This window comes from Cherax quadricarinatus, chromosome 62 (genome assembly GCF_038502225.1).
Source record: "Cherax quadricarinatus isolate ZL_2023a chromosome 62, ASM3850222v1, whole genome shotgun sequence".
Lineage (NCBI taxonomy): Eukaryota > Metazoa > Arthropoda > Malacostraca > Decapoda > Parastacidae > Cherax > Cherax quadricarinatus.
The window spans coordinates 23,894,798-23,914,361 of record NC_091353.1 but is presented as its reverse complement, the minus strand read 5'-3'; the positions used below and the strand labels follow the sequence as shown (position 1 = coordinate 23,914,361).

Below are 19,564 nucleotides of genomic sequence, written 5' to 3'. Positions count from 1 at the left end.
GTCAACAGAATGCCTGATTTTAACCCCTGGTTTTAGTGACATTACAGGTGTCAATTGTTTCTTGATACTGTTATGTATGTTACAGTTTTCAGACAAAACAAGGCCTGACAGAACCGACAGGTTATATAAGATCAGAAATGTGTTTATGTACTTGAAACAAAAGTGTTGCATGTATTTTTATCCCTTCAGGAAGCTTGTTATGACGATTCTTTGATTTTATTCAAAGAAAGACTCTCATTCAAGCAGTACATAGCAAGTAAGAGGAAACACTCTGGTATAAAGTTATTTGTACTGTGCGACTGCAAAAGTGGTCTCATTTTAGATATCATTGTGTACACTGGCAGTAATACATTGAGAGATACCAGGAAGTTATTGGGTATCTCTGGTGATGTGGTTCGAACAATGATGGAACCATCTCTTGGTAGGGGACACATATTATGTACTGATAATTGGTGAGTGAACCTTCTCCTCCTCCCTCTTCTCCTTCTCCTCCTCCTTCTTCTTCTCCTCCTCCTTCTCCTCCTCCTCCTTCTTCTCCTTCTCCTCCTCCTCCTTCTCCTTCTCCTCCTCCTTCTTCTTCTCCTTCTCCTCCTCCTCCTCCTCCTGGCTCTTGACAGATAGACAGCTGCCCCCCTCCCTCCACCCTCGTTTATGCTCATCAAAGGTCAGCTCTTATCAGATGTTATCTCCCCTTATCTTGTCACTGTCATGGGGTGAACTGTTTTCATGCCTCAAGGGAACATATTATTATTATTAGGTATTATTATTATTCTTCTTCTTCCTCTTCTTCTTATTTTTCCTCCTCTTCCTCCTCTTCTTCTTCTTCTTCTTCTTCCTCCTTCCTCCTCCTCCCTCCTTCCTCCTCCTTCCTCTTTCCTCCACCACCCTCCTCCCCCCTCCTTCCTCCACCTCCCTCCTTCCTCCTCCTCCCTCCCTCCTCCTCCTCCCTCCAACTCCCTCCTTCCTCCTCCTCCCTCCTCCTCCCTCCTTCCTCCTCCTCCCTCCTTCCTCCTCCTCCCTCCTTCCTCTTCCTCCTTCCTTCCTTCCTTCCTCCTCCTCTTCTTCCTCCTCTTCTTCCTCCTCCTCCTCCATTGCTTTTGGTCTCAAACTCCTCGAAATCATGAAATTGATCATCAATGACACTTCCATCTGTGTTAGAACATCACTTGGGAAGAGAAGAGTCCCAGATTTGCTGGGGAGTCACATATTTCTTACCGCTAGACATGCTGAAAAAGGACCACTGAAATGGTATTCCCACAATGCACCACTGGCTTCCCGATTTTTTTTATGTGGTGCACACTGACCATGGAGACCCATTCTCTCACATGTGGGCCTACCAGCTTTCTCCTGCTTGATTTGAAGCCGCTAGAATTTATGCGTATAGATACGTCAAACACGGTATCTCCTATGACGTATATATACGACCGCGACAGTCAAAGGGTTAAATTATGGGGAATCAAATACAAAATGGGAGTTGACACAGTTACTTTTTGCTGATGATACAGTGCTTATAGGAGATTATAAAGAAAAGTTGCAAAGGTTAGTGGCTGAGTTTAGAAGGGTGTGCAAAGGTAGAAAGTTGAAAGTGAACATAGATAAGAGTGATGAGGATATCAAATGATTCAGATAAATAAAAATTGGATATCACATTGGCATTGGAGAGAGTATGGAAGAAGTGAATGTTTCTAAATACATTGGACCCTCAACCAACGGCGGCATCAACTAACACCAAAATTGACTAACGGCACTCTTTAGCATAAAAAATTGGCTCTACCAATGGCAAAAAACTCGTCTAAAGGCTTTCGTCCCGAACATATCCTTGTGGCCTGAGCGTGGCCTGAGAGGGCCCAGCCACTCCAAGACTCCATGTACAGCCGGTGCACCAGTGTTCACAAGCTGTTTCGGTCGATTCCAAGTGTACCTGCGATACATTTTGTATTATTCCAGTGTTTTTATTGCTTGCAACCACTAAATAAGCCACCATGGGCCCAAAGAAAGTTTCTAGTGCCAGCCCTGTGATAAAGAAGGAAAGAAACACAATAAAATTCAAGAAAAAATTCATAGCAAAGTACCAAAGTGGAGGAGGAAAAGAGAGGGGAGAATGTGCCTTCTGCAGTGATTCATTGATTCTACGATATGTACAATACTAAAGCAGCAGGTATCAATAAAGGCTACAGTGCCAGCCAGCGATAAAGTGTAGAATTAACAGTGTAGCAAGTAAGTTAAGCGAGTGATAGAAAAATGACACGAAAGTAACTCTCCAATGTTGTTGGATGTGTGTATATCCTCTGAACATATGCCGGCCTGCTATTTTCCACTACTCTAAACCTCTGCCAGCATCTCCTCCATCAAATTAACTAATTAAACTAACAGCTCCTCCAAGGTAAGTGTAAATATAAAAGTGTAAGCATAAAAGCAAATATATTAAGTGTAAATATAAAAGGACCCCAATGGAAATACATAAGTCACTCTGACTTTTTTGGGTTATCCTAGGAACTTTACACATATGTTCCTATATATGATAATCTATGTAACTGTATTTGTGTATACCTGAATAAACTTGCTTATTTATAAATTAAAATGCAAATATATTTCTTATTTATAAATTAAAATGTAAATATTTCTTAGTTATAAATTACATACGTTGTCTAAGTGTGATGGTGGTGCTGGCAGAAGCCTCCACCGCCACCACCAACACGGCTTCTCTCAGTGGCGGCCCTTAAACCCACCAACAACACTTATACCATTTACTCCTCTCATACATTATGATATATTTTATTCATTCTAAAGAACAGTAGGGCCCCGTTTTATGGCGTTTCTCTTTACGGCATTCCGCTAATATGGTTATTTCAAATTATGACCAAAACTTGCTATACGGCTCCCCCCACCTGACTTTCTAATATGGTCACCATTCTCCGTGAGATCCGTAAGCACTAAGTCTCTCCATTATGTCTGGAAACTCCAAAATTTCAAGTGTTTTTAAAAGTTATTTCATATTTTATATATACTACTCTGATAATTATACTTATGTATACCTGTACCTAAATAAACTTACACACTGTGCTGGCGTGCAGGTACACATTAAAATCAGTGTCCTATGTCTCGGGACGTCATATTAGTAATGATAATAATAATCACCAAGTCTCATTTAAATGTATATTACATTAATATACGCATTTTCATCAATCCATCTATGATATTTTTGCAAAATTATATAATAAACACGATGCATAACATATAAATATCATAAATACACCCCACAGTAGAATAAATAAACATAAATATGAGATGTGGAAGCAGACGACTTGCACAAGTGACACCATATTAGAAATGATAATAATAATAATCACCGAGTCTCATTAAATGTCATATACAGTGGACCCCCGGTTAACGAACTTTTTTCATTCCAGTAGTATGTTCAGGTGCCAGTACTGACCGAATTTTTTCCCATAAGGAATATTGTGAAGTAGATTAGTCCATTTCAGACCCCCAAACATACACGTACAAACGCACTTACATAAATACACTTACATAATTGGTCGCATTTGGAGGTGATCGTTAAGCGGGGGTCCACTGTATTATGTTAATATACACATTTTCATTAATCCATCCATGATTTTTTTTTCAAAATTATATAATAAACACGATACATAACATATAAAGATGATAAATGCACCCCACAATAGAATAAATAAACATAAATATGAGATGTCGTAGCCAGATAACTTGTACAAGTGACGGCAAGAATAACATTTTCTCTAATCTAACATAAGAGAAAATGTGTTACTAAGGGTAACTGTAGAAAATTATTCCTTTCGTATATATGTAAGTAAGTTTATTCAGGTACACAAATACAATTACATAGATTATCATACATAACAGCATATGTGTAGCTAGTACCTAGGATAACCCAAAAAAGTCAGACAGAGTGAATTATTTCCATTGCCTTCACTCAGAGCGTCATTTCTTCTAAAAATGGTGTTATATGAGAATGGGAGCTTTCTTCTTTATTTATTCTACCATATCAATGTAGAGACAACTTGTACACAAACCAGACATGTACACTTTGTTTGTTTACAAAACTTACATTCGCCTGGTTTGTTTACATAACTCTGCACCTGTCCTCCCTCATGTACTGATTCTCTCTCTCTCATTTATTTGTTTTATCTTGTTTACTCACCCCTGAAACTACATTAAGACTACAGGTCTGCCATCACAAATCCGGCAATCAGTTATTCAGTTCCTTCAGTTATTCGGCACTAATTTTGGCTAGCATAATTTCAAATTTCCAGGGTCGCCACACCAACCTGCTGGTACTGTTTGGTGGCACTACTTTCTGCATAAGTCATTCCAATTTCTTTTTCTCCATTTATTGTTTTAACCTGCTTACTTTTAGCCCTAGCCATGGTTCCTGTGGAAAATAATGTATATATTTTGCGGAAATACGGTAATTTATAGGTAAGTAGATGCCCTATATTGTATTTTTAACCCTTTGAGGGTCGACAGGCCCTCTCCGAAACTCGTTCTCAGGGTCGGCCAAATTTAAAAAAAAAAAAAAATTATTTTCTCTTATGAAAAGATAGAGAATCTTTTCCCGATCATAAAGACACCAAAAGTTTGAAATTTGATAGAAAACTTACGAAATTATGCTCTCGCAAAGTTAGCGGTCTCGGTGATGTTTACGCATCGGCGATTTTGCCCACTTTGAGCCCCATTTTCGGCCAATTTCGCTGTACTAGTCAACAAAAAACATGAATATTTCGCTAGAACTCCATTTTTTCTATCGAATGGTGCAAGAAACCACCCATTTATGAAATTCAACTATCCAGTACAGTGGTCAGAATTTAGCAATTTTGCCAATTTCACACAAATTTCAAAAGATGCCAATTTCCGAATAGGGTCCAGAATAAACAAGAAAGACATTCCTGGCACTAAAATGACATTTCCTCTAGTCATTAGTCACGTCTCAAGGCCCCTCTTATATTCTTTTGCTTTCCATTTTGAATTTTTATTCTCACAAAAAATATAAGATTTACTGTTATGCAGACTACTGCATTAGTGTAAAAAATGGTATAAATATTATTGGGGCACTTGTGAAAGAATATTAGACTCACCAGTTGACGTGTATTGCACGCTTGGCACGATTTGTTTACTTTTGAAGTTTGGTAAAAATCGAACATTTCTGCTACTTTGAGCTCAATTTCAAGGCACCTTTCTTTGTAAAACCAGCCAAAATCATCTCAATTTCTGTAATATGTCTTCCATTCTATAAAATGAGACCAAGAAAACTAGAATACAACAATAAATACCATACGAAAATACACTGCAAAGTCGCTGATTTATTCCAAAAAAATGGTCAAAGTTTTTTTTTTCTCATTATGCACTGTGTGCTGCAGGATTTTTTTTAAACTGTGCACACTGACCACATAGACCCATTCTTTCATATGAAGGCCTACCAGCTTTCTCCCACTAGATTTGAGGCCGCTAGAATTTATGCGTACTAGTACGTCAAAAACCCCTACGCGTAAAACGTACTAGTACGACGAAAACCCTCAAAGGGTTAAAAGAAGTATGTTATCGAAAATGGGAAACCTGCGGCTGGGGGGCTGAGTCGCCATTTTGGTTTGAATGAGCCAAGTAAACGTTAGTGTAATGGGAAGAATTTTTCGTGCTCTAGAGGTTAAAACTGGGTTAACACCTCTCAAATAGGAGGCGAAATTGTTGGCTGTGCAGTCCTGCATAACTTGAGATATCAGGCGACTGAACAAGACAGCTCCAAGAACCTCAGATAAGTTTGTTATGTTATAACTCTGGCCAGTTGTTATTTTCATGTATAGACAGTGAGGTTTTCTGAGTATGATACACATTAATCTCCAGTCAAATTGGTGTGTATTATGATTAAGATATATTCTCCTTCTGTTATATAAATGTATGTATATACTATAATCCTTTTTTAATTTTAATATACAGTCCACAAATTTATATATTTACCAGCATTCCTGGTGATGTATATTTCATTTATAATTATTAGGGCCAGAGCAACTTGTGGATATGACAGTGGTAGGTATCGAAGGGGTACATTTTTGCGACCTAGGTGTCCCAAATTCCTACATGTCTAACTGATAAATAATAATTATCTTTTCATTTACTGTTATGTATATAATGATACATTCAGATAAATGCAATTTTCCACATTTAATTTGCCCGTTGGTCCTTCGAACAGGATGTAATTAGTGAAGTCATTAATTAGTTAATTACTTAATAATTATATGTGAAATGACAGAAGGAGGTGGATGTTAAGTTCACAAATTTACTGAATGTGTAGTGGATTATAATTATTACAATATTAATTTTGATAAGTCAAGTCTGGCTAAGTTTATATTAATTTGTATAATATTTATTTGATAAGACAATTCTGGCCAAGATTTATATCAGTGTATGTGTAATTGATAAGACAAGTGTGGCTGAAGATTATAATGTGTATAATATTAATTTTGCTATGCCAAATTCTGGCAAGGATTTTTATTAATTTGTATAATAATTTTGATAAGCCAAGGCTGGCTAAAGGTTTGTACTCATGTACATTTAAAATTTATATTACAATCTTTTATATGTAATTGCTAAGCTCAAGTAGCTAGGATTTATTCAAAGGTAAGTTGTATCAGTGTTGTAAGTTGTAATCAGTGTTAAGTTGAATTTAATACATTGCATCATGGCTGAAAATGAGGAAATTAATGTAGAAGACAAACATATGGAATATAGAGCAAAGAAAGCATCACTGCAAGCTAGAAAGGGTCATGTAACCAAGGCATATAATAAATGTTTGGAATTAATGAATCAAGAAACTGTGAATAATGATGATTTAGAATTGTATTTAGATGCTTTAGAGAATAGATATGATTCATACAAATTATATTACAACAAATATGAAGGAGATTTGTTAGTAAACTGTGTAGATGAGACTGAAATAGATCTCATGATTAATCAGTATTATGAATTAGAGGAAAAGATTCTTTCTTGTAAAAGTCAGGCCTTAAATAAATTAAAATGTGTAAACCAGGCAGTTGGTCAGTCTGCTCCAACAAATAATATGTCTTTGCCAAAACTCCCAGAATTGTGTTTGCCTGTGTTTAATCCTGGAGAAAACTAAGTGTCTGCGTGTCAGCGTGCCTCGTTGTGCTCCCGGTTTTCTCGTGTTTTCACGGTCGCTCTTACGTGCTAGAACTTTAATTTGTGTCATCAATCCTATACGATACATCCCTCTAGCGCCTGGAACCAATCTTGGGCGGAAAACATTATATACTGAGTCAAAAAAGGAGAATTAGTGTGCACTGCGTAGCAGAGTTTACTGCCAGAGGGGAATCATAGGCCTGTTCCCGTGTGGAAAAAAATAATAATAATTGAACTTTTCATGTCAGAGGAAAGAAAGTCTCCCTGATAATATTGAGTATACATAGTGTATAGTGTATACTACAGTGGCTCCCTAGTATATTGATGATAAAGGCTAAAGTGTCATTTGAAAACAGGTGAATTTGTAAATGAAGTGATAAGCCTATAGAGGAAGGTGCCAGAAGTCGCCAGAAACTTACCACAGGTCAGCTGTTTTTAATAATCTTACTGGCCTGCTAGTGTACTCGCATATAATCTAGTGATACCAGTGAATAGCAGAATACAGTGTTGTAGTAGCAACTAACCAGTATTATAATGGTACTTAGTGGAGTGGAGTGACTTTCATTAGTTTCTTTTCTTGAAATACGAGACGTTACTGTGAATTTCATATAACCTGTAGTTACCAGCGGTCGCAATATACACAACGAGAAGCAATTATTACTACAGAAAAAGCGTCCTTCCTCCAAAATTTGCACCAGTCAACTATAGTGATAATATAGCATTTATTGTGGTGGAGACGGAAAAAAAAAAATAGAAAAGCCAGATACAGCGATTGATAAACAAGGAGGTGACCGTTCGTCATTGTAGGAGCTGCCAGATATCACCGGCTCTTCAACACGCAAGTTATACTTTTGTATCAGTCAAATCACATATTACTCGGGTAGATAATTTCCAGTAGATCCTTCATGTGTTAGCTCAAATCACCGACCAGTATGTTTTAAATAAGTGACCCACTGATCAGAGCAGATCGACTGGTCCGGACCCTTGACTGGTCCGAACCCTTGACTGGTCCGAACCCGGGACTGGTTTCAAACAGTTTCGTTGGACAATAAAGCAGACTGTAAACGGATGGGGTTGTAGGCGCCCTTATAAACACAAACATTAAAAATCAGGAACGTGACGGTAAGCTGTCCAATATACAAAAAGAGTTAGAAACAGAAATACAAATAGCTAGAGCTTCATTTAAGGTTATTAATATAATATTCAAGAGGTTGCTAGTAGAATTGCAGTAAATCAACCATTCAAATCATTATGAAGCTGTGTGTAGTCTGTGGTCAGTCAAACAAACGGGCTTCCACATGGATAAATTGTCATTTTTGTGGAAATTGGTGTCACGCCCCTTGTGCAGATATCCCAGAACTAGCTACAAGCAGTATTAAAACAGAGAAGTGTTTCTGGGTATGCCCAAATGAGGAAAATCTGTGGACTAAAATCACAAGGGTATTAAAAGAGGACAACATCAAAGCTGCTTTCATAGAAAACCTGGAAGCTTTCTACAACAGATGGGAACATAAAAAGTCTGGGCTGAATGGTACTGCCCTTGATACTGGCCATGTAGTCAGAAACTGTAAGGCTGGAGATGAAGTCCTGGTAGTCAGTAAATGTGGGGCTGATAGTGCTGTCCTGGGAGACAGTAATGGTGAAGCTGGAGGTGCTGTCCTGGGAGACAGAAATGGTGAAGCTGGAGATACTGTCCTGGGAGACAGTAATGGTGAAGCTGGAGGTGCTGTCCTGGGAGACAGAAATGGTGAAGCTGGAGATACTGTCCTGGGAGACAGTAATGGTGAAGCTGGAGATTTTGTCCAGGTAGTCGGGAATTATACGCAGGAAGGAATACATATAAATGACCTCATAGGGGACAGGAGCCATAGTAGGGAAACAAGTGTAGTCAAAGATAAGATAAAACCAATATTGCAAACTAGAAATACCGCAGGAAATAGCAAACAAGAGGACTCCAATAGCAATAGTGAGGATAAATTACCAAAAACAACTGGTGGGAGCTCCATTGTTGGTGCTAGGGAGGATAGAAGTAAGACAGGGAAACATGCACCAACAGGGAATACAGTCACAGAAACCCAAGGCAAGCGGAAACCAAGCCTGTGCACATACTATGCACTTGGTATCTGCTGGCATGGGAAATCTGGAAAAACAGATGGGACGTGCAACTATGACCACCCTAGAAAATGCCATGCCCATATGACAACAGGAAAATGCAAACTCCCTTCCTGTAAGCTTTTTCACCCTGAAATGTGTACCTCTTCAGTACAGGAAAGACTGTGCTATAACTTAAATTGCCAGGCATACCATCTAAAGGGGACAAAAAGATACAAAACATCCAGGCCATGGGAAAACCTGGGTAGCCACAGCCACTCAAGAGGGAGAGGTTTTTTAGTGCCAGGAAGGAAAAAAAACTGGCAGGAAATGGCAGAAATCGTACACCAAATCCAGTCATTCCTGGAGTGGAACCACAGTCGATGGCCTCCACTCCAAACCAACAGATACAGATACTAATGCCGGAAAAAAAATCCCCCCCCAGTACCAACAATACCACCAGTCCGATAACATTCTTCTTTGCAAATATACAGGGTCTAAAGCCAGCAACAAACAACAAAATACCTTTCATCCGTGGACTGCTTGCAGAGGCAAAGGCAATGTTCGCGGCTTTCACTGAGACCCACATAAAGGATCACTTGGACAATGAAATATGGATCCCAGGTTACAACCTATACAGATGTGACAGAGTGAACAGGCAAAAGGGGGGGGGTTGGCCTGTACATTGCAGAGTCACTTGTTTGCACAGAACTGCTTAATGCCTCAAATGACGTAGTGGAAGTTTTAGCAGTAAAGGTCGAGAACCAAAACCTAGTCATTGTGGTAGTCTACAAGCCTCCGGATGCAACATCCCAGCAATTCCAGGAACAGCTGTTAAAAATTGACCACTGTCTGGAAAATCTTCCAGCTCCTGCACCCAACATCTTGCTCCTGGGGGATTTCAACTTAAGGCACCTAAAATGGAGGAATATAGCAAATAATATTGTTGCAGAAATAACACCAGGAGGCAGCTCTGATGAAAACTCACACTCACACGAGCTTTTAAATCTCTGCACAAAATTCAATTTAAACCAGCAAATAATAGAGCCTACTAGACTGGAGAATACACTAGACCTCATATTCACTAACAATGATGATCTGATAAGAAATGTCACCATATCAAAAACAATATACTCAGATCACAACATAATTGAGGTTCAGACATGTATGCGAGGAGCCCCAGACCGACAAAATGAGACTAGTCACGAGGGAGCATTCACCAAATTCAACTTCAATAACAAAAACATAAAGTGGGACCAAGTAAACCAAGTCCTAACCGATATAAGCTGGGAAGATATACTAAGCAACACAGACCCAAACTTATGCCTAGAACAGATTAACTCGGTGGCACTCGATGTATGCACAAGGCTTATTCCTCTAAGAAAAAGGAGGAGTAGATGTAAAATAGAAAGAGACAGGCGCTCCCTTTACAGGCGACGGAAAAGAATAACAGAGCGGCTAAAAGAGGTCAATATATCTGAAATGCGCAGGGAGACACTGGTCAGAGAAATAGCAAGCATCGAACTTAAGCTAAAAGAATCCTTTAGGAGTCAGGAATCGCGGGAAGAACTAAAAGCTATAAATGAAATCGAAAGAAACCCAAAGTATTTCTTCTCCTATGCCAAATCAAAATCGAGAACAACGCCCAGTATTGGGCCCCTACTTAAACAAGATGGGTCCTACACAGATGACAGCAAGGAAATGAGTGAGCTACTCAAGTCCCAATATGACTCAGTTTTTAGCAAGCCGCTAACCAGACTGAGAGTCGAAGATCAAAATGAATTTTTTATGAGAGAGCCACAAAATTTGATTAACACAAGCCTATCCGATGTTATCCTGACGCCAAATGACTTCGAACAGGCGATAAATGACATGCCCATGCACTCTGCCCCAGGGCCAGACTCATGGAACTCTGTGTTCATCAAGAACTGCAAGAAGCCCCTATCACGAGCCTTTTCCATCCTATGGAGAGGGAGCATGGACACGGGGGTCGTCCCTCAGTTACTAAAAACAACAGACATAGCCCCACTCCACAAAGGGGGCAGTAAAGCAACAGCAAAGAACTACAGACCAATAGCACTAACATCCCATATCATAAAAATCTTTGAAAGGGTCCTAAGAAGCAAGATCACCACCCATCTAGAAACCCATCAGTTACACAACCCAGGGCAACATGGGTTTAGAACAGGTCGCTCCTGTCTGTCTCAACTACTGGATCACTACGACAAGGTCCTAAATGCACTAGAAGACAAAAAGAATGCAGATGTAATATATACAGACTTTGCAAAAGCCTTCGACAAGTGTGACCATGGCGTAATAGCGCACAAAATGCGCGCTAAAGGAATAACAGGAAAAGTCGGTCGATGGATCTATAATTTCCTCACTAACAGAACACAGAGAGTAGTCGTCAACAGAGTAAAGTCCGAGGCAGCTACGGTGAAAAGCTCTGTTCCACAAGGCACAGTACTAGCTCCCATCTTGTTCCTCATCCTCATATCCGACATAGACAAGGATGTCAGCCACAGCACCGTGTCTTCCTTTGCAGATGACACCCGAATCTGCATGACAGTGTCTTCCATTGCAGACACTGCAAGGCTCCAGGCGGACATCAACCAAATCTTTCAGTGGGCTGCAGAAAACAATATGAAGTTCAACGATGAGAAATTTCAATTACTCAGATATGGTAAACATGAGGAAATTAAATCTTCATCAGAGTACAAAACAAATTCTGGCCACAAAATAGAGCGAAACACCAACGTCAAAGACCTGGGAGTGATTATGTCGGAGGATCTCACCTTCAAGGACCATAACATTGTATCAATCGCATCTGCTAGAAAAATGACAGGATGGATAATGAGAACCTTCAAAACTAGGGAGGCCAAGCCCATGATGACACTCTTCAGGTCACTTGTTCTATCTAGGCTGGAATATTGCTGCACTCTAACAGCACCTTTCAAGGCAGGTGAAATTGCCGACCTAGAAAATGTACAGAGAACTTTCACGGCGCGCATAACGGAGATAAAACACCTCAATTACTGGGAGCGCTTGAGGTTTCTAAACCTGTATTCCCTGGAACGCAGGAGGGAGAGATACATGATTATATACACCTGGAAAATCCTAGAGGGACTAGTACCGAACTTGCACACGAAAATCACTCACTACGAAAGCAAAAGACTTGGCAGACGATGCACCATCCCCCCAATGAAAAGCAGGGGTGTCACTAGCACGTTAAGAGACCATACAATAAGTGTCAGGGGCCCGAGACTGTTCAACTGCCTCCCAGCACTCATAAGGGGGATTACCAACAGACCCCTGGCAGTCTTCAAGCTGGCACTGGACAAGCACCTAAAGTCAGTTCCTGATCAGCCGGGCTGTGGCTCGTACGTTGGTTTGCGTGCAGCCAGCAGCAACAGCCTGGTTGATCAGGCGCTGATCCACCAGGAGGCCTGGTCACAGACCGGGCCGCGGGGGCATTGACCCCCGAAACTCTCTCCAGGTAAACTCCAGGTAAACGTACCTTGAAATTGAGCTCACAGTAGCAGAAATGTTCGATTTTTACCGAAGTTCAAAAGTAAACAAATCACGTCAAACATCCAATACACATCAATTGATGAGTCTAATATTCTTTCAAAAGTGCGTTGATATTATTTATACCATTTCTACAGTAATGCAGTTGTCTGCATAACAGTATATCTTCTATTTTTTTTGTGAGAATAAAAATTCAAAGTGGAAAGCAAAAGAGATGTAAGAAGGGCCTGGGGATGTGACTAATGAACAGAGAAAATGTTACTTAAATGCCAGGAATGTCTGTCTTGTTTATTCTGGACCCTATTTGGAAATTGGCTTCTTCTGAAATTTGTGTGAAAATGGCAAAATTGCCAATTTCTGACCACTTTATTGGATAGTTGATACCAGTAAATGGGTGGTTTCTTGCACTCATTCGATAGAAAAATGGAGTTCTAGCAAAATAGATATGATCTTTGTCAATTAGTACACTGGAATTGGCTGAAAATAGGGCTCAAAGTGGGAGAAATCGATGCATAAATATCGTCGAGACCGCAAACTTCGCGAGAGCATAATTCTGTAAGTTTTCAATCAAATTTCATACTTCTGGTGTCATTATGATCGGGAAAAGATTCTCTATCATTTTAGAAGATTTTTTTTTTTCCGAAAAGTTTTCGACCCTGAGAACAAGTTTAGGAGAGGGCCCCTCGACCCTGAAAGGGTTAAGCTAACAAGAGGTGTTCCCAATTACTGAGTGGAAATCAAAAGCAAATTGTGACTTACAACTGAGTAATAACCTAAACCATCTGTTGAGGAAAACAAACTGGCATTAAAAGTTTGATGCCAACCAGGAGAATCATTCTCCAGACACAGGATGGAAGCCAACAATTCCATGTTAGTAGGTTAGAAAATCTGAAGTACACAGTCTAATCTTAAAGGGAATCATTCTTCTCATAATATACATCCCCCACTGAAATTAGGCATAGTCAAGATGTTTTATGGGGAATATGCTACACCATTTAATTAAAAAAAAGAAAGAGAAAAAAGATACCTAAATGCTTCAGTAACAATCTGGCACTGTTAGTTTGCAGCCAATCAGAAAAAGTTTTCTCAAATTATCACGTGGAAACCAGAGCGGGGGAAGGTATATATAACAATGATCATCTGGTACCTGAATATGCCAAAAGTTGCACAATTTCACAGTACTCTAATGTGACAAAGACAGAAAAGCACTGTTAACAAAGAAGCAGAATCACTGTGCCATGCAAGGCTGCCTCAGCTGCAGCAACTGCAGGATGTGCAGCAATGATACTGCTTCTCTGCAAGCTGATATCATTTCTATACATAATTCATAAGATAATTTTTACTTCCACTCAATGGAAAGTAAAAGACAAATGATACGAGGGAAGCATGAGTGTACTTCTCACCTGTGGTCCTCCTCAGCCACCAGGTATGAGGTCTGAGACTGTGAGAATTCCGAACAGATGGAAACTTCCTCATCAAACTTGACTTGAGCAACTTCTAAGTTTATAGCTGATGGTGCAGAGTGGCTGAGTGCACGAGACACCTCCAGAGAACTTCTGAGGTGGATTAAAAATCATCTTAATTTTATACGCTGAAGGGACAAAATAAATTATGTAAATTGTTATGTTCACACGAAAGCGCTAAACCCAAACGGGAGGGTGATAAACTACGCAGAGCAACAGTTGAAACAATCCATCACAGTATATGCACAGCCAAAGAAAATAGTACAGTACTGTAATAAGCAACAAACTCAAAGTACTTACAAAGGTTTGAATAATCATTTGCAATGTAATTAAAAATTACATTTTAATTATCAGCAGACACATTGTGTACACAATGTAAAATAAACTCTGTGAATGTCCATGTTATTTACTAATCATATACATGTATATCGCTTAACCCTTAAACGGTCCAAACATATGGAAACAAACACATATGCAGTTTAATGTGATCCTTTATTGACAACGTTTCGCCCACACAGTGAGCTTTTTCAAGTCATACACAGATCTACCTGGGGTGGAAGGTACGGGAGTATTTATAGTCAGGTTCAGAATGTTGAGGTCAGGTGAACCTGACTATAAATACTCCCATACCTTCCACCCCAGGTAGATCTGTGTATGACTTGAAAAAGCCCACTGTGTGGGCAAAACGTTGTCAATAAAGGATCACATTAAACTGCATATGTGTTTATGTTTCCAGTGTGTCGGTATTTTATACCATTTATTTTCATCGTCCAAACGTATATATACATTCACTCGCGCAGCGCCCCAAATATTTTGAAAAAAAAAAAAAAATATATATAGAAAAAAAAGAGCACATTTTTTTAAGTGTTTTAGAATAAAAAAAAATTTAGGGTCAGTACTTACCGAGATATGAGGCCACGAAGTTGGCACTTGGTGATCACCTGACGGCAACGTGGAGCGCTGCCGCTTGCAGAAATTCTACATATTTGCCATTTTCTTCCCTTTTTTTTTTTTTAATTTTCTTGGTTTTCATGATATGATAATTATGTTTTATGGCAAATCTTTTGATTTCAATGCCAATTGTTGTTTATACACCAATATAATATAAGAAATTGTCATAAATACACATGTACACACTGACAGGTGATTCTGCACACCTGGCTGAATCACATTCTATTATCTATAACTATATACAAGTATTTACATGTCCTACTTATGTTTCTAGAACTCCACGATTGTATGATACTCCATGAAGCATGGATTCATACAGAGTGCCACCCCACACTGGTGACAAATGAACCATGTGTCCTTCCGCTGTTGGGGTCATTTTTTTTTGGTGGTAGCACACACAACACACTTTTTCTGGGCATTCTTCTTCTTTTGGGTAGGTGGTATTGCTACCAGATAGTGACAGTTAGAAGTGATTCGGTCTGGCACTTCTCCCACTGGCTGTGGTTGAGGGTCAGATTGTGGTGTGACAGGTCACTGTAAAGGGGCAGGTACAGGTGTGGTACCATACTTTCTTGCTATCTGTTTGACAACATTCAGAGAGAATTCTGCAAAACATTGTCGTTTTCCAGTCTTTATTTCGTACATATTGAATGCATTGAGCACTGCAATGTCTACAAGGTGAAAAAACAGTTTTATATACCACTTGCGACTCCTACGAACACAGTCAACAAACTCTATCATCATGTCACACTTGTCAACTAGTCGCATATTGTTCGTATAGTCCACGACAGCAGCTGGCTTTACAATAGGTTCTTTGTTGAACTTGCTCAGTCTGTCTGTCTGTACCATCTCGTTTCTGTGGATGGTTGACAGCAATGTCACGTCCCGTTTGTCATGCCACGCCAGTGCCATGATGTCATTAGCATGAAACACTTGCACTGCACCTTCAACACTGCCTCCACTGAACATTGGCATATGTTTCCTATTCCTTCTCACTGTTCCACATGTAGGAAATCAGTGAGCATTGGGCTTGTATACCAGTTGTCTGTGTACAATGTATGGCCCTTGCCAAGGTATGGTTCCATCATCTTGCGAACAACATCACCGGAAATGCCCAACATCCATCTGTCATCATCGAGTGTGTTTCTCCCGGTGTATACAATAACATCCAACACAAGACCACCCTCACAGTCACACATAACAAAAAGTTTGCTCGGTATATATTGCTTGAATGACAAGCGTCCCTTGAACAGAATCAAGGACTCATCAACAACAATGTTCTTGAAGGGATAAAAGTATGCACTGAATTTCTGCTTCAAATACATAAACACTTCCCGGATTTTGTATAGAAGGTCATTTCTGTTTGGCGTATTTCTGTCTAAGAAGTGCAACATTCATAGCAACAGAGTGAATCTGTTGCAGGGAAGGAGGTCACGGAAAACTGGAGTACTGATGAAGTGGTCTGTGGACCAGTAATTACATATATTGTTCTTACAGATATGTGGCATAAGGATGACAGTGGCAAAGAATAAATACATTTCAGCCACTGTTGTGTCCTTCCACCTGTGCAGCCATGATGATTCTCCAGCCTCTGTTATGTTGTCCATGACATATCGGTAATAAGTGTTTGTCTGGGTCACTATCAAGTTCATTATAGGCTCGTCAAAGTACAACTGGAAATAGTCTATCTCTGTAGACTCATTCGTTATTGGACATTCTGTGGCACGAATATACTTTGTGTCCAGTTCCACTCATGATCACATGGTGCAGGGTGGACCTGTGGCATGGGGCGAGGGGGAGCAGGAGGAGGGACAGGAGTGGAGGCAGCACATGGTTGAGGGGATGCCGAGCGGTCCTTTGTCTGTCCACCCACTGCACCATGTGGTCTAGGCACCATGCCACCCACCACTACTTCCTTCATCCCCGCATACTTGCCTTCATGATCACTTTCACTATCAGTGGCCGGGGTTTTGGAACGTGCCCTGCCACGACCTTTGGGGAGTGCATATGGCACACTGCCTGAACGTAGATAACGACGCCTAAAAGTATGCTTCACTGGTGAATAATGAACTTCACTATCACTAGACGAATCCTCGAATAGCATAAAATCAATCTCATCATCACTTACATCACTTTCACTATCACTAAAACACCGGGAAAATGATAGTTTCCTCTTGCGAATTTGCCTATGGGTAACACTCGCCACTCCAGAGGTGCTTGGCCCAGGGTCTTGTGTGGCCACACTGGCCACCCCAGAAGTGCTTGGCCAAGGGTCTGCTGTGGCCACACTGGCTACCCCAGAGGTGATTGGCCCAGGGTCAGGTGTGGCTACCCCAGAGGTGATGGGCTGAGGGTCATCTGGGTTATCGTTGACATTTTCACTAATTCCTTGAATATTACATTGGTGTCAAATCCACTAAACTCACTATCTATATCACTTTCCTCGAATAGTAGAGTGTTAATACGATGAGGCGTGAGTGAATCACGAGGATGTGCCATGATGTTGACCCAAGATGGAGATGAATGTAACTGGTCCTACCATGTGGTACCCAGACGTCCCAGATTTTTTTGTATACCATGCACACTGAATGCGCACACCCATTCTCTCATGTCTAGGCGACTCAGGCCTATCATGCCAATTTTGAATGAATGAAAAATAAAACGTATATATACGTTTGGGGCACTACGCGAGAACGTATATACAGTAGACCCCTGGTTTACGATATTATTTCATTCCAGAAGTAAGTTCAGGTGCCAGTACTGACCGAATTTGTTCCCATAAGGAATATTGTGAATTAGATTAGTCCACTTCAGACCCCAAACATACACATACAAATGCACTTACATAAATACACTTACATAATTGGTAGCATTGGGAGCTGATCGGGGGTCCACTGTATACGTTTGGACCGTTTAAGGGCTAATAAACTTGATTCATAAAGTTAATTAAAATTTTCCATAGAAAATCACTCATCGTGGAACAAATACGTAAGAAATAATTCCAGTAGAAAAATATACTCTCAAAATTACAAGTCTTACTAACTGCAAGTCTTCTCAATGATAACATTAAATGCATTGTTTAAAAAGAGAGAACTTCAACATATTTTTAGCAGCTGAGATCTTGGGAGTATATAAAGAATTAGACTCTTCTTATATGCAAATTAAAAAGTACATGACAATATTTCTTCAATATTATTACAAGAAAAAAGCATCATGATATTACAATACTGTATATTATTCCTTGACTTGGAAGAAGTAAAGTCAAGACTTTGACTCTGAATTACTCTGATAAACTGCACCTGTACAGCCTTTATACAAATAAGGCAATGGACCATTGACATTCTGAGTTAATAGTACTGATGCATGTTAGAATATTGTATTCAAGTCAGCATTTTTTAATATTAGTATACATTCTGGTTACAGCCTCTCCTTACTTAATGACGGAGTTCCGTTCCTAAGACCACGTTGGTAAACAAATTCGTCGCTAAGTGAGGAGCATACTATAATGGTAGTGAGTTTGTGTCAACCATCTTTGATACTGTTTAAATGTCACCTTTGCACCATTTGTAACATTTCTGGTATATTTTTTAAATATCTATACAGTAGTGTACTGTACACTGAAATGAACAAATAGAGGAAATTGGCTCTAATATACATTATTTAGGTATGAATACTGGTCAGCAAACCTGTCATAAGTCCGAGGTGTTGGTAAATGAGTACATCACTAAGTGAGGAGAGGCTGTAATACATTCTTGGAGAATGCAGAGACTAAAAAGGTGACACTGAACACTACACAACAGAGGGAGAGGAGAGGTGCAGGTGTTGAGGGAAAAACACTTGCAAGAGGTAACAATGAACACTGCATAACAGAGGGAGAGGAGAAGTTCAGGCATTGAGGGAAAAACACCTGCAAGAGGTAACACTGAACCATAGAGGCAAGCAGTGATGATGGGGGGAGGATGGAGAGGTGCAGGTGTTGAGGGAAAAACATCTGCCAGAGGTGGTATTAAACACCCAACAACAGAGGTAAACAGTGATGGTGGGGGAGGATGGAGAGGTGCAGGTGTTGAGGTAAAAACATCTACAAGAGGTGGCATTAAACACTGAACAACAGAGGTAAACAGTGATAGTTGGGGGAAGGGGATGAAAGGTGAAGATGTTGAGGGAAAAACATCTGAAAGAGGGAGAAGGGACAAGTTGGTCACAGTTGATGTAATAAATTAATATTAATAAAAAATAAACAATAGAGTCAGGAGTAAAGTTAGGACTATTAGAAAGAAGACTGGATGAAAAAGAAAACACCTGGAATGGAGTTAGCATGCTCTATAATGAAGGAGATAATCAGATGTTTGGTTGTCAAG

At 39.9% G+C, this 19,564-nt stretch overlaps 1 protein-coding gene across 1 annotated transcript in view; it reads right to left on the bottom strand.

Annotated features, from left to right (window-relative positions):
* The window catches only part of l(2)k05819 (transmembrane protein 94-like protein l(2)k05819), a 429,313-nt gene that overhangs the window by 326,233 nt on the left and 83,516 nt on the right, over positions 1 to 19,564 (bottom strand). Inside the window, exon 6 of the mRNA XM_070098525.1 lies at positions 14,193 to 14,345. Coding sequence (XP_069954626.1) covers positions 14,193 to 14,345 — 153 coding nt within the window. The remainder of the gene's footprint in view (positions 1 to 14,192; positions 14,346 to 19,564) is intronic.